At 44.0% G+C, this 16,550-nt stretch overlaps 1 protein-coding gene across 6 annotated transcripts in view; it reads left to right on the top strand.

Annotated features, from left to right (window-relative positions):
- Positions 1-16,550, top strand: part of FAT3 (FAT atypical cadherin 3) — a 613,920-nt gene that overhangs the window by 482,029 nt on the left and 115,341 nt on the right. For 4 of the 6 annotated variants that reach the window (XM_031460537.2, XM_064492802.1, XM_031460538.2 and 1 more), the window contains 3 exons: positions 4,032-4,346; positions 6,590-6,800; positions 15,466-15,605. In XM_031460537.2, coding sequence (XP_031316397.2) covers positions 4,032-4,346; positions 6,590-6,800; positions 15,466-15,605 — 666 coding nt within the window. Of the gene's footprint in view, positions 1-4,031; positions 4,347-6,589; positions 6,801-7,233; positions 7,420-15,465; positions 15,606-16,550 lie in introns of those variants that run through there. The other 2 variants (XM_064492804.1, XM_064492806.1) reach the window with 2 other exon arrangements.

A 16,550-nucleotide genomic window follows, 5' to 3' on the forward strand; every position in this document is an offset into this window, starting at 1 on the left:
GGCTTTTGATTAATTGCCAAACCACCAATTATTGATTGATGATGAGAGCAGAAAATCTGGGTTAGGGCGGCGGAGCTAGGGGTCACATGGATAGTTTCTAAACAATGGCTAATTCCCTGCTTTGCTAATGAAAAATGATGCAGAGGAGGAGGTGATGGGGATTTATCTCAGTTAGTTTTGCTTCGATCTCTGGTGCTCCTGCTCCTTCCATGTAGGCTAATTCCACACGATGGACTGAGGCCTAGGGCAGCATGAAGTGTGAAGTCTGAGGATCTGATAGATCCTTGTCAATGATGAATATTCCAGGTACAAACATGGTTGGAAACATGAATGAGTCTGGAGAAATAATAATGGACATTAAGACTTTGAGGTTAGCAGCAATGTAGTTCAGTTGAACAAACACTTACCAAGCGTACACTAGGTTCCAGGAAAGAGAGGAAAAGACAGGGTTCTTGCCTTCGAGTGTCCTGAAGGAGCCAACAGGTGAATACATCATTTCAATAGATTGTCGACAAGTGAACACCGTGGCCAGCACGGTTTTGGAAACACAAATCTGATTGGCTACGAATTGTTATGAGTAATCATGGCATTGGCAGTGTTCTCAGTGGGGATGAACCCCGGAGTGCATGGTTAAAATTGTCTACCTCTACCTGACCTCCATGCAGAGAGTCATAAAGCAAGAAGCTCTTGGGAGATCTTACATTATCGGTGTCTTCATTTCTTACCGATAAAGAAGCAGAGACCCTTCTGTGGCTGAATGTTTTCTCCATTTATTGTCATAAGGAAGAGTTTGGAGAGGATTAACTCTTAATTTCATTCAACAACATTTATTTGGCACTTAATGCTGTACCAGGTGTCCGAACAGAACAATGAATGGGATGGTCCCTGGCCTCAATTTGCTCACGGTCTGGAAGGATTGAGTGCAGACCAACAAGCAAACAGACACTCCAAATTGCAGGAGGATAATTAGTGTCCTGGAACCATGCACGCAGTGGGATGGGAAGGCAGTGAGGATGTCTACAGCAGTCTGCAGGAGGCAGGAATGGCTTCGCAGAAGCAGCGTTTGAATTGAAGCTTCTAGTAAGAGTCAGGTGTATTCCCAAGAGAAGCCTTCCATGGAGACAAACAGCTGTGCAGGAGGTGTAAGAGCACGGCATACTCAGGACCTCCCTAGCTCACCACGTGACTGAGCACAGAGGGTGGGAGGGGGCAGAGAGCGCATGGTGAGAATCAGGACAGCCAGAATCTTGTCTTCAAGGAGCCCCTAAAGAATGTTCTGCAGGTCAGTGGCATATGATCAGATTTTTGAGGAAGAAATAACACTTTATAACAAAGATGCAGGCTGGAGGCAGGGAGGCCAGGAGGCCACTGTGGCAGTCAAGCAAGATGCAAATGGGGGGTGCACATGAGAGGGGCCTGCTGGCCTCCATGTTTGGTTGGATGTGGATAGTTAGAACTCAGATAGGTGGATGCCCAGGGTTCTGGTGCGGATCAGTATGTGAGTAGATAGGGGTGTCATTCATGGAAACGATGCAGACAGGAGAAAGAGGAGGTTGGAGGGTCATGATTTCAGTCTGTGACTTTGGGGATGTTGGGGTGCATATGAGAGATCCGGAGAGTAGATTCCTAGTAAACAGTTGAATGCGTTGGTTTGGAGATGGGGAACGAGGCTCAGGCACAAGAGTGTATGTTGGGGAATGATCGGCATGCAGGTGGTGGTTGAAGCCATGGATAAGGAAATGGAGGAGCCGTTGGCAGAGAGACGGCTTGGGGTGACTTTCAGCTTGGTGGAGAAACGTACATTTGATTAATTTCCCCAGCAGTGAGTAAGTGCTGCAGAAGAAAGTGTAGGGTAATTTAAGAGTACGTAATTCAGCAAAGGGATAGAGCAAAGGGCTAGCACTTGGTCTGTGGGGTTAGAGAAGGCACCCTCAGGGAAATGACATTTCCGATAGACCCAAAGGATGAGTAGACAAGATCCAGGTGAAGGGAGGGGCGAAGGCGGCATGTGCAAAGGCCCTGAGATGGAAGAGAGTGTGTCCGAGGACTTGAAGGATGCCTGCGTGGCCTGAGGGAGCATGAGCGCTGGTACCCAGGGTGAGGTAGTGATGGAGCTGAGCCTGCTCCCCACAGCGCCCCTGGGGCTGCTTCGTGAGCCTGCGCAGTGCCACCTTCCCTGCCTGTAAGTAGACACGTCAAGGACCTGGGTTTGTAAATCCAGGTCTACTCCAAAAGACAGCATTTTTCTAGCAGCAGGATCCTCAAGTGAGTGGTAAACTGCGTCCAGGAGGGTCTCTCCATTCCTTGGCAGCCACATGGCCCCAGAGCTCCACCTGGGAGCCCATTACGGGGCGGTTATTGACCAGCAATGAGGAGATGATTTTGTGCCCAGTAAAGACAGTGGGAGTTGTCTGGATTTGGAAAGAGGCCGTTCAGACAGAAAACAGAAGCATAGGAGCTGAGCAGCCAAGAAATCAATGTGTTTTGGTCAACACAGCTCACCTGGGAGTGTAACATTTTAGTTCAGCAGCAGCAGTGGAACGTGCCTCTTCAGAACTCAGCGTGTCCAGGAATCCGCTCAAGAATGAAAATCCAGCCTTGGCACGTATCAGCCCTGGCATGTTTCTTTTGTGAAACATAACAAACCAGTTGGGAAAATAACCCTGGAAGGAAACTTGATTGATTTTTCAAGGAAAGCAAGGACTCCTATGAAAATTTATCTGCAGTCTATTAAAGCCATCCTCCTAAAGAGCTTGACAAGAGAAACTAAACTAGATTGTGATTCTGCTTTGCAAAAAACCTTTAATTTGTTTTCCCACACTTTTGGCCTCTTTTTTTTTTTTTTCTATTATTCCTGTCAGGTTGCTTTATTAGGGTGAGAAACTGGATGGCCAGGTGCTGTAATTCATTGTTGTTTCTCTCCCATTGATGCCCAGTGCTTCTTTATGTTCCTTCCAGCCTCCAAATATATATTTTGAGGTAATAAGCTGTCTTATTCAAGGTCATGATTTAAAAGACTGAGTATAGGTTTCTCCAGGTTTTGTGATTAAACAGAACACCAAAAATTGCCAAAAGTTCAATATCCGAATTTAGCATTTAGTAACAATGGTACCTCAAGCCTCTCTTTCCTCATCTGCAAAATGGGGATAAATAAACCTGTTCCACTTACTGAAGAAAGTGTTTTTGGAAAGTGAATGAGATAATGCAGGGAAGAGACTGCTTCATAAACTGTGTCACCACTCACATGTTAAATATTAATATGATGGTAAATATCATCGCTATGACCAAGAAGATTATTCGCACTGAGACTCAAAGACATTTTTACATCTGCCATACAAATTCTTTGTGGACATATTCTTTTCTCTTCTCCCTCTCAATTTTCACAGCCAGACATAAGAATAGCATCTCAGAGGTATGGGAAAGACGTAGCCATCCCCCTTCATTTCCTAGAGAGGAAAATAAAGTATTTCGTGACTGTTAAAAACATATCTTAACTGTCAAATGTTCTTACAAGCAGCCATCAAAATTGTGTTCAGTGACAACGTAAAAATCACAAATTTTACATGAGGATGGAAAAGAAAAAAGAAAGGAACGTGAATACTGAAAGAATTTGGATGGGGATGGCACTGCCCAAGGGTAGATGAAAACACCCATGGATTAACCTAGAATGATGGTTATATTGTTTTTTGTGTCTGCTGAGGGGGACATATTTGAGGCCTACTGTGTCTTTGTTACTTGGCACATTTTATGAAGTCAATCCTATTTCTTCTCCCTCTCTGCTCCACACCGTGACAAGAGCCTTGCCTCCTTCCTGCCCTTTCAGCAATGATTTCCATTCCTGGATTTAGGACCCCCCTTGCTATTATGATTGAACTATGAAGAACTATGCATTTGACATGAACTCCAGGAATAAAAGAAATTGAGATGCCCTAAGACACAGAATACACCTTTCCTGGGGTGGCCCGGGGAGGATTGGCGAGAAAAGTTTTTCTCTTTTCTGGTCATAAGACTCTTTCTCTTTCAAACCTCAGGTGACCGTGACAGATGGCGGTTTCTCTCCAAAACAGTCGACCATTTGGGTAGTGGTTCAGGTTCTGGATGAAAATGACAACAAGCCCCAGTTCCCAGAAAAAGTCTACCAGATCAAGCTGCCTGAGCGTGACCGGAAGAAGAGGGGAGAACCCATTTACAGGGCTTTTGCATTTGACAGAGATGAGGGCCCCAACGCAGAAATCTCCTACAGTATCGTGGATGGGAACGATGATGGAAAGTTCTTCATTGACCCTAAAACCGGCATGGTTTCTTCTAGAAAGCAATTTACAGCAGGGAGTTACGACATTCTAACGGTAAGATGTTTCTGAACCTCAGTAACATTAATGTGGGGAGAAAGTTATTTTCTTATTCATGTATATTTTGTAAGCAATTGATCTCTAGAGTTAAAAAATGTAGCCGCACACAGTGGAAGGCTACTTTCTGTTTCGGTGATAATCCTAAATAATGAGATCGTTTCCTTTCGTTGTGTCCCATCAGCCAACCTCCCCATTCCCAGGACACATCCTGCTCCGTCATGTACTCAACCACATTTCCTGCAGCCCCAGATCATTTCAAGGTACTGAGCATAGACGTAAACTGAGGGGAGAGGAATAGCTAAGTGACTTATCCCACCTACCACTCAACATGTCCTGAAGACAGCCCAATGGAAACAACCCTTGTAACTGTTGACAGTGTGATAGAACACGAACATAACTGTATAAATTGTGAGACACAAACATAGCTAGGCTTATTCTGTAAAAAGGAAAAAAAAAAACTTAAGTAAAAAAATGACTAAAGGTTTCAGTGTTAGAAAATTAAAAATAAAAACAAACATGAGCACCATCTCAAATAGAGACTTAAACTCTCATGCCTAAGGTACCAGCCTGCTCCCTCAACCCCAACCACTTTAGACATGTAGTGCCTACGCCAGAAGGGGGACTGGTCAGCCTCCCAGGTGACGGTCACCTCCCCAGGTCCCAACAACCGTCAAGAGTCAGCACCACCTGTCATCCTTGTCTTAGTCTTCAGTCTTCTCCACTGCATATGGTCAATCCTTTATTATTTTAAAGGATGATCTGAGTACATTTATTTATCTTTTTACTCCTATGGCCTGGACTTAGGTCCCATTCCCTGCTGAGTAATGTATCCAGAAGAGTGGGCAGAGAAAAGAAAATTAAAAAAAAAAAAAAAAAAAAACCCAGCCCTGTTCCTACCATCAGCAGCTCGGCTGTAATATGTGCTATCGCAGTTGTGTGAGACTTGCTATTAGTGGGAATCTGAGGAACAGATGGATTGCAGTGGATACGGCTGGTGCCCTGCCCAGATCCCCTTTATCAGGCTGGTGCAGCTACCCTCCGATTGCTGTGAGCATTGGCTGCTGAGGGCTCACAGCTGCCCCCTCTTCCAGAGAGTCATCCTTGGCTGAGCTGCTCAGCCCAAGAGTTTCCATACTTCTACCCTCACTCAGCAGCCCACAGCCAATAGCTAACTGACATCAGATAGAAAAGTCCAACCTCCTTGCCTCCAGTGGACCCAACTCTGTGGTACAATGAATGATTCAGAGCTCCCTTTGGGATCAGGCTGAGGTTCAACTTCAGCTGCGACCACATCCCTGCTTAGCATCCTCCTCTGTCCCTCCTGCTTTCTTCACTCCCTTTCTCCTGGGAACACTTCTCCCTAAAATCATTTGTACTCAAATCCCCATCTCAGGCTCTGCTCCTAGGAAACCCAACCTAAGACATCTGTCTTCAAGTGTCCTTCATCTCACAGGAATTTTCTGGGGCAAAGTGATCCTCCATGAACACACAGCATCAGGAAGCTACGTGTTGTCACTATTTTAAAGGCTCTAACTATCAGCTACCCACTTGTAAATGTTATTTTTGATGTAGTATGTTTAAATTCTTTTTTTTTATTTTTATTTTTAAATTTTCTGTCACTGATGTCTACTTGTAGGATTTCCCTGCACCCACACACACATATTTAGGTCCAGAACACCACAGCAGTTAACTGCACATCTGGGCGAGGAAACACGCTTCTCTCAGCCCTTCTATCAGACCATAGGGAAGAGTCATTAACACCCTCTTCCCCACCCCACTGCCCCCAGGAGCCCATGTTTCCACCGAGAGGTCTCCTTCACCCTTCAGAGTCGGTGTAACTGAAGGGCCTCTGAGACAGTTTGAGCAAGGTTGTTCCCTTTCCTGCACCGTCACCAGAAGGATCAGGAATCAGATTAGCTGTTCCTACTCATGTAACTATCATTCACATCCATAGAAACACTAAAGTTTGTGCAGCATTTGTTTTTCAAGTTTTCCACATCAGTAAGACTGGTGGTGGTTCAGATCACCTTCTGGCAAGCATGGTATTGGGGCCTCCACATGACCGAGTGGTTTCCCCCAGTTCCTGAGCCCATTCTCCCCCGATATCCACTCTCTTCTTCCCCTTGCTGACTCTGTGATGAGGAGGGACTCTCAGCCCAACCACGTGAGAGTGACAGATCCGGGCTTCCATCAGGAGCCAGGCTCTAAGACATCTTTCTGTCCTCTCCGTGTATGAGTAGATAAAGGCAGTGGACAACGGACGGCCTCAGAAATCCTCCACGGCCCGCCTCCACATCGAATGGATTAAGAAACCACCTCCTTCACCTTTACCGTTGACCTTCGATGAGCCATTTTATAACTTCACAGTCATGGAAAGCGACAGAGTCACCGAGATTGTGGGGGTGGTATCTGTGCAACCGGCTAACACCCCTCTGTGGTTTGACATCGTTGGTAAGTTCGAGTCCTCCAGAGCAGTATTGGGCAACGTAATTGTTGACCGTTCAGAGCAACTAGCAAAAAGCAAAACAAACAACAAACAAAAACCACAAAAAACCACTAACGATTAGCGCTAAGATTAAAAGCTGCATAGTGCTGGAATGCAAAAGAGCCAGTAAAATGAATAATCGACCTGTGCTTTCGTTCCGACCTGTAGCTAAGCTGCACAGAAAGTGCTCTCTGGCTGGATTTTCCATAGTACGTTATTTACTGCGATCTTAATGTCTTTCTGTGTGTCATTTAAATTCTATTGTCACACTTGGCTAATCTCATTTCTAAATGTATTGATGGTACTAGACTTGCTGTCCTTCATTTCTCTCTTTTTCTTCACCTTTTTTCTGCATTCTGTTCTTTTTTTTTTTTCTGCTCCCGACTGCCCTGCTTCAAGGTGGCAAGCATGCTCGAGAGATGTTCTATATTCTACAGACAGCTTGTGGGCAGAACTGTTCAACAGAAGGTACCCTTAGTGCAAACACGTTTGCTAAAATACAGCTATCCAATCTGCCTTTTACGGGTTTTTTTTTTTAAGCAAATTAAATTACATCTTTCATAACTGCCTATGACAGGCTGAAGTGCAGCCCACAGATTTCATACATGCCTCTAACAGCTATTGCATTACTCATATCCAGTGACTCCTTTGTTTGAGGTTTGATGGGATTTGGATTTGGGTTGGGGAGGTGGTGGTGGGGGGTGTTTAGATTTCTTTAAAAAATATTTTTTCTTTGCTTTCGAGGTATGTGGGCTTTTCGTTTTGTTTTGATCTTTTTTGTAGGTTGGTTTAACTGGGCCTTTTCCACGTGAAAAATAAAGTAGATCCCAGCCCCTCAGTCTTGCAGCAGGAATGCCATTCGTAGACCAAAGAGCCCCACCAGGAGAGTCCCTGGCTGTGGTCCACAGCCGCAGGAAGGGCAGGAAACGGGACGCAGATATATAGCCGGGGAGGGTGCCCCGTGAGAGCCGAATAGGGAAAGCAGATGGACGCAGGCAGGATAGACAGACCTCTGAAGCCAACCTTTAAATTCCTTGAAAGAAAGCAAGCAAGCACGCCAGGCTGCAAAAAGAGAGGGCAAAGCAGCACTCCTGCCCTCCACAACCTGGCACGGAGAGGCGGTGGAGAGGAAATAAGTGCTGAGGACCTGGAAACCAAACGAGGGGAGAGGTGCGCCAGCCGGGATCCAGCGCTGGTGGAGCTGGAGCTGACTTCCCACAGTTCTCCGTGGGAGGCGGGGAGCCCAGAGAGCTGGTCTGGGGGAGTCATTTCCTTCCACATGTCACTGCCTGGATAGGATGGGCAGGAACCTGCCTCTCTTCCCAGGAACGGCTGGATCTGGGGAAAGCATTTAGAAAATTCCACATCTGTTTCAATGAGGCACAGCAAAAGAATGCCCATGGCCCCCCATCGAACTTCAGTAGATGGCCCTCTGAACTCCCCAAAAGAAAGGGCTTCTTTTCTTCATGTTTCATTGTATGGAATGCTGGTAGGACGTCTTTGTTTCTCCTTAATGGGCATTAATCACACCATCCCTGTATATGACCATCCTCATTCCAAGCTGTCAACTCCTTTGTTTTCACTTGATGCATTTAAAATGGAACTGCTTATGATCCGTGAAAGATGGCTCTGCTTCTCTACCTCCTCCGTCGCTTTCAGGTCGTGGAATTATTATCCGATGCAATGTCTTCTTTCTTGGTGAAACAGAGGTTCACATATAAGCATTGCCTAGGTGTCTGTACTGTCACCTTTGGTGATTCCTACACCACCACCCCCAGAGTCACAAAATATGCATCTCAGTGTCAACAGATGTCCCCCTGGTGCAATCGTGATTTCTTTTGAATAGCTCAAGGAAGGGTGCAGTGGAAAGCCACCCGGCCACAGGGCTTCTGCTGTGCGGTCCTGAGCAATGGGAGGAGTTGCTCTCTCCCATCACTCGCCAGTTCGTCTCCCTCCTTCCCCCGACACTCCAGTTTGCAAGCACCGCTAGAGCCTGACAGCACTGCTTCTCTCCCTTGCACGATCCATGCATATACCCTTCTGACATGCATGCATCCCTCCCACCCCACAATGCCCTCGTTTGCCCTCCTCTTCCAAAATCCCACAAGCACACCTTCCTCTGATGCTCAGTCTGCCCAGCCACCTGACCCCAGTTATCCAAGTCAGTTTTGCAGCTCCTCAGCATTCCTGCATGTGTGTATGGCTGTGCAGAGGTAAGCATGCCTAGTGGTGCTGCCTGTCACCTTACCTGCATGACTCCCCTACCAGCACTGTTAGTGCTAGTGTACATTTTCACTTGTGTTTCTCCTAGCTTCAGCCTTCAACCTCAAGTTCAAAGTCTTCACTGCCTCCTTCCTTCCTTCCGCCAATGCTTTTGTTGATGTCCACCCAGAGTGAGTGGGATAAACATGGCAATTGATGGAGATGCCCTCAGGCAGCCGATGTGTTACCCCTACTGATGCCTCCTGAGATCCCTCCAGAGTCAGTGTGACCTTCCACTGTAGTCCCAGCCTTAGCAACCACAGCACCTCTAACCAGATGAGAACTGGTCCAAGAAGAGAGGGGCAGACAACAGATGAAGGGTCCTCCCTGGAAGGAGTCCTGTGAGGCTGCTCCAGATATGAATCCAGGAATCATGATCAAAACCATGGCATCCATCTTCGTGTTTCTCCATCTTTGTTCCAAAATCTATACTTTGTTTATAGAACCTCTCAGTTTCATTGCACAAGTAGTTCTCTTAATGAAGACCTGCAGGGTTGGCCCTCTAGTCTAGATGCTTGAATCACAGATTTCTCTGTAGGTCTAGTAACATCTAGCTGAGCTTCTCTTGCAAATTGAACTTACTGGGCCAAACGCCCAAATAGAACATGATTTTATTTCCATCCCCACATCCAGCCAACATCTCGAAAGTTCAACTCTTTTTATTTCACGGTGAAAGTAGAATCTTTTCCCCAGGTGCTGGCTGCGTTCAGTATGGCTGTGGCCCCCCGTTCCACTAAATCCCCCTTTTGAAAATCCTTTCTAATCTAAGAGAGTCGTATTTTTTTTCAGTCTGCTGACATCTTTCTCCTTCTCTAAAAACCTATTGTTTCCTTTATCATATTCAGATGTTTCATTCTCATTTTCAGGATTTCTTGCTTCTTTATCCTTGGCCACCAAAACTCGCCGCTGTCTCTTCCCTTCTTCCTTGCCAAAGCATCTTCCCAGTCCAAGCTAACATAGAGAGGAGAGAGGGATCAGTGCTTCTCAGTGCTTAAGAAACAGCAGTACAACAGCTGGATGGACACCTATACAGACACTCAGGGTTCCAGAGAACACCACCTCCTGGCCTGGCACTTAGAACTTACATATGCTGTAACTAATAAATTCTCATTACATAAGCAGAAATAATGTTCCAGCATGCCTTTTCCCCTGAGAGTAGTCTCCCTGTTTCTGTCTTTCCAAACCTGCCCAACTCTTGTTTAACTGCATTTCTTTTCCTCCCACCATGATATGAGTTCACAAAAACTGTGTAGAGGGCAAGATTTTGTTCCCACGTCTGGACCCCTGCACCAGGGACCTGCCGGATACTTTCTTGTGCCTCCAAAGAGACCACTGCTTACGATGTTGTGGTGTTACAGAGTTCCATTTTCCGTAGCTAGAGTCTCCTCAGCTTCCAGAAACAGAAGCCCACTTGTAAGCGAGTTAAGAACGCTGTAATTAAAAGGAAACATAATAAAGTTCAGCTGTTCTGTGTTTAAACAGCCCAATGCACAGCATGTTCCTTCTCTGTGTTAAAAAGGAAAGAAAATGAAGGGAACAAAAATAACCCAGAATCCTTTGTGGCTTTATCACATATCTTCACACTTCTCAGGAGACCAGGATTTCAACTCAGCAGTTTCCAGATTTACATACTCTCTAATGTGCACGCAATCTGGTTCACAGTTCGGTCCCTGTATCTGCATTCCAATGGCAAATATTTGTATTGTAAAGACCACCGTTATTACACGCTTCAAACAATTCCTCTTTACCTACATTTTGATGGGGGTGGGGTGCTGCTGCCCGCTTTTCTACCTCTTCCCCGACTTAGACTAGAAAAATGTTTTTCTTATAAATAGTAAACACTGAAAATATCGCTATCTGCCTCACCTAACGTCTAGAGAGCAGAAAGGCTGTCCTTTGAAAATCATTCTGTGACGGTGCAATGTGCTGCAGGTACCTGAAGACCGCCTGGCCCTCAGTTCATCACAGGTTCCTGCGGAATCTCAGCTCTTGCCTGCTTCTGTCTCTAAGCTTACACCTGTCCTTCTTGAACCTTGTCCCCAGTGGAGCCATCCATCCCTTTTGAGGGTTTGATCAAATAGGCAAGTCAAGCTCTGACGGTGTGTGCAGCAGCCCTGCTTCTTGACGAGTATAGAGCATCTCTGGGTCTTTTCTAACCAAATGGCCAGGTTTCTTCATCACAAAACTCTCACCCATCCCTCCTGAGAGGAGCCATGTCTGTGTCCTATTTCTCATATAGCGCTTCCTCCCTCAGGAGGACACTTGCTCAGAGTCATTCAGTTGACATCAAACCCTTCATTTCTCCTAACTGGATCCCAGACAGGGCTCTCTTTTCTCCAAAGAAACAATGCAGCCCATAGGAGCACACCTGAAGAGACTTTAGGAAAATAATAGAAAACCTAAAACACCTTCGCTATTCATTGTTTTTAAGAAAAGGAATTTTATAAACCAGATTCTAGAAAAGATTTTCCTTCCTACCACTGTTTCCGACCTCCACGCCGCACCTCCGGCCTGCCGTGTAAATACTCGTTTTTAGCCCCGTACTGTGCTTGCTTCATTCCAAGGCAGAGAATTATTCACGATCAAACCATATAACTGGTGTTCAGCATTGTTCCTTAAGTTCGGTGTACGTGCTGAACTTGAATGAACAGCTTGTGAACGACTCCCTTAATTCATTGAGATTCAGCAGCTCAGTGTTTTGGAAGCTTCTCACAGAACTCGTCCCCCTCGGTGGCTACTAGATTTTGGTTGGTATTTTTACCATTGCACATAGATCGGATTTGAATCGTAGCTAGGGGAGAGGCCTGGAAGCCTCTCCAGAGGAAAAGCTGTATGATATTCAGCATTGGATCTCATTAGGGAGAGATGGTGACTCTTTAAAGAAAAACTGAACTAAATCATGCCCCAACACCCTACTGTCCGGCCCGTTCCAGCAGTTACTGCTGCCTGAAAGTATTTTCATTTCTGTCCCATTTTTAAAGCTTTTGGGGACATTCTGACTTGCGATGTTTACCTTTAGAATCCTGTAGAAATCCAACATGCCTCTTGTGCTCTCTGTTTACTCTCTAACACCCGTCTTGACCGAAAATGATCAAAGAGAAATGTCCCAGATGTGAATGATCTGTTATGTGGGCTGTTCACAACCTCGCTTTGAACCATCTCTGCCGCACGCCCCTGCAGCAACGCTCAGGCTGTGACTTCTCTAATTTCCCACTTTGTTGAAATCAGACCGGCTCGGCGGTGTCCTCCCTTCTCCCCACCCCTTTGTGGAGCCCAACGCTGCTGCACCAGCACACTCTGGCTTTGCATGTTGTGTTACTGGCTCTGAGGAAGCACATCTTCTTTAAACAGAATGCTGCTAGTGGAAGCAGACTCCTTCCATTCAAGAGTCGCACCCCAGATGAATTGGACATGGGTTCCTACAAAATGAAATCACCTTTCAGGCTAAAAGGGAGCCTGAAAAATGAGGCCTGGGGGAGAGAGACGGAGTCATTTATGAAATGGGAGGCTTAAGTGGTAGGTGATTAAATTGCGAGAGGTTTGATGGTGAACTGCTGGTCTGAATTCTGTGTCCCTTGTCAGAAATTAATTTTAAAACTTAGGAAGATTTGGGAAATCTTGTTTTCCATGAAATCTTGGTTTAACTAGGGGCGAACGCCCTAGAAGTGAGCACCAGGCTGCTAGCCGCACTGATGGACAGAGAGACACAGGCTTTCCCAAGCCCGCCTTGATCTGCTTTCTCTTTGTCTGTCTTCCCTGCTCCGTTAAAGCTTTCTGGTCTGGAGTATTTGAAACAATAAAAGTGAATGGGGGAGATACACACACACACACACAAATACACACACAAGAAGAGAGAGAACTATAAAAAATTACCACCATAAAAGTAGCCCAAAATGTTTTTTGATATAAAAAATGACTGATAAGAAAGCACACAATCTATATGCCATATGTAAAATATGCAAATTTGATGTCACTAAGCACATGAAATGATGCTGTGTTTCTGCATAGGGCCCCGAGGAAAATGTGAGTGACTCTCAGGCAGTGATACAAAAATGCCCCCACTGAAACAGTAACTGGATACTTTTGCTTGCATGTTCTCTAAATTTCATTTTTATTTATCTTTAAACTGGAGCAAACCAAAGTTTTATAATTCGCATAGTTTCTATTTCACCTTGACCTACAAATTTTCACTGTCTACATTAACTGACAGTAAAAGATGACCTCTTCCCCACCGCACCACCCAAAAATCATGGTCCTCAGATTTAAAAAAGTAAAACTTTTGGTTAGGAACACATTCTAGAGGTGATTTTAAACATGATTTAAGATATGATTTGAAGGGAAGGTGTATCTCAGTGATAGAGGGCATGCTTAGCATGCACAAGGTCTTGGGTTCAATCCTTAGTGCTTCCATTAAATAAATAAACAAACAAACAATCTTAATTCCCTCCCTCACCAAAAAAAAACAAAAAACAAACAAACAAAAAGTTAAAAAAAAAAAGAAGATACGATTTAATACCGACCAGAAATGGCTTGAGAAATTGTTTCCTCATCTTTCCTTCTGCACACTCAGGTGATTTTATGTCCTTTCTTTGAAAGTTTCCATGGCAAACTTTCTTTTTTTTTTTTTTTCCAGACTGTACCACTTGATAGCAAATGATTTTTCTTTGCTCATTAGGGCAGTTGCTGAAGACCCTTGAATCAGCCTCACATTTTCATTTCATGTGGTTATCAACATGAAACCTTCCCTTTGAAAGAGGCACGGTGACCTAAAGCTTGCTTCCATGTCAGCCGAGATTTCCTCCCCGTTCTCCTTATCGACTTCTTCAAAAGATTTTTTTTTTTGTAGTTAACATTTAGTGCCCCTCAGTAAATCAATTAAAGATATTAATTGGAAGATGAGTCTCTTTTTAGATGAAATTTTTGAAAAATACATCATCTCCAAGCAGTTCTCTGGTACCTCCATATCCCATAACTTTAATTAAATGTCAAGGACAATTATGTTCTCTCTAGTGATTAAATAATCTTAAGTGTATATGACAGCTGCAAGTCATAAGTATTTGAAATATATATGACCAGGTTTTTTTTTTAAGTACACCACATTACTTATTTCATGTCACTATACATCAAATTCTAGTAATTCAGGTAAAATTCTCCTTTCCCTTAATTCATTTGCCCATTTGTAATTGTAATATCCTTGAAATTCTATATATTATTGTTCATTGATCAGCAAAATGAAATGCAAAGAAAGAGAAGGCAAGATTTCTTTTCTAAAGTATAAAATTCAATAAATGCACTGGCCTGTGTGCTGTAATTAAATGAAATTACTGTCCAGGAACAAAATTCATTGACATTACAGAATTCCTGGCAAAAGTAAATAGAGCCTGTGAACATATACTGATATGTGATTAAAATCGTTCCAGCCTTTACACCAACATCTTGTCTCCCCCTTAAAAAACAAAAAACAAACAAACAAACAAAAAACCCTTTCATTTTGGGAAAGACCATAAACCACACTTTGGTTCACGGAGATGGAAACATCTACAGTAATTTCAGCAAAGTCTATGTTGTCTTAAGCACATTCGTCACAGATTGTGGATTATACCTGGTCCGGGGGGAAGAGGGTATAAAGTTTTCTAACCTTTTATATGGATTGTTTCCTAAATTGATATTACATAAGCTGGTGTTTCCTTTTCCTTCTTTCCAAATTTCATTTTGTAAATCTGACCATAAACTTTCCACTTTGAGGGGAGAAAAATAATTCACACTATCAAGATGGCAAAAAAATTTTTTTTCTATAAATATCCCAGCTTGCAGATACAGAATTTTTAATATGAAATTCAATCTTGCTGCTTTTTCCTGCTTTTCTAGTATTTATAATTTTATTTCTGACATCTAATTGAGGGCATCTGACCTCTACCAAATGTTTACCATCAATCCTGGAATAGATGTAAAAATGCCTACTTGTTTTTGTTAATAATAACTGGACTATTTGTTTACTTAGAATTTAATCTACTTTGGAAAGGCAAAGGGTCTACAAATTCCTAGCCCAGAAGCCACAAGGGGTTGAAGGGACTTTCTAAATATTTTATGGAATCGGTTTTTGCATCATTAGTCTAGCATTAGTGCTGAGGGGATTTTTTGCAATACAGTCTTTTTTTGTGACATTTGTTATGCATTGTAGAGGCTGTGTTTTGAAATATGAATTAAGTTAGAAATAAAGGGTCCCGTTTGAGATGTACCAAATTGAGCCATGGGGATGCCTGTCCAAAACCATTTTTATTTAAGAGCTCCCTTTAAAGCTATATGCTTCAGTACATGTAATAACTTCTCAGATATGCTAATTTCATGTTGTTTTTGTGAACTCGTCAGGGGGCAATTTTGACAGCTCTTTTGACGCAGAGAAGGGTGTTGGCACCATTGTCATTGCAAAACCTTTGGACGCAGAGCAGAGGTCCGTCTATAATATGACTGTGGAAGTCACTGATGGGACAAATGTTGCTGTCACTCAGGTAAGATGTCAAATTACTAACTAGCGGGAGTGCTGAGAAGTCTGCTAAAGTCAGATGTACAAGCAATTAAAATATGTGTTGAAAGTTGTAAATTATGTCCATGAATTTCGAGTGTTTAAAAAAAAAAGCATTTGAGAGAACAGCGTAGGCAAAGGATTCTATCAACAGTGTTATATAGCTTAGCTGCCTCTTGCAAGAAATCGTGATTGTTCTTGCGTGGGAGAGTGATACGTATTTGTTTCCTGATCATTTACTGTAGATTAATCTCTTTGACAACAAAGTCAGCTTTCCTTGAATTTACAAAAAGGAGAACATCTATATTGTCTGAGTTAACACACCATGATATTCTTCGCCATCTCACATTTCAGTCACAGATACAGAATACCTGCGTCCAAATCCAATTCACAAACTAACATAAACTATGTAATATATCCAGGGTCACTCAACTTAACAAACCGAGGACCAATAGCCGGGTGCCCTGACCCCCCTCTCCTGTCCTAGCCCCTGTGCCAGTGGTTCGTTGTCCTTGCTGCACAGTAGAATCCCCTGGTAGTGGACGTGGGGGTGTTAAAACCAGGGCAGCCTGGGCCCCACCCCAAGATGGCCCACATGATTCTAACATGCAGCCAAGGTTGAGGACCATCGCTCATTCTGTGCTACCTGAGTGCTTATGAAAAGGCACTGAGAGCAAGGAAGAGGAGAAAAATCTCTGGGTGAGACCAACACAGTGTTAGATGTCAGCATGGGGCGGATCTACCTACATGCCAGAATTTTTTGTCTAATGTTTTAGCACCAGAGACCTAAGCACCTGCAGCCTGCAGACTGGCACACACATGTAGCCCGTAACCCCTCCCACCCTCCCCACCTCTCTCTCCGTTCCCGTGATCCCAGAAGCCATCACTAATTGATGAGAGTGTCTTGGGTTTTTGTCATTCTTTTTTTCCC

This window comes from Camelus dromedarius, chromosome 12 (genome assembly GCF_036321535.1).
Source record: "Camelus dromedarius isolate mCamDro1 chromosome 12, mCamDro1.pat, whole genome shotgun sequence".
Classification (NCBI taxonomy): Eukaryota; Metazoa; Chordata; class Mammalia; order Artiodactyla; family Camelidae; genus Camelus; species Camelus dromedarius.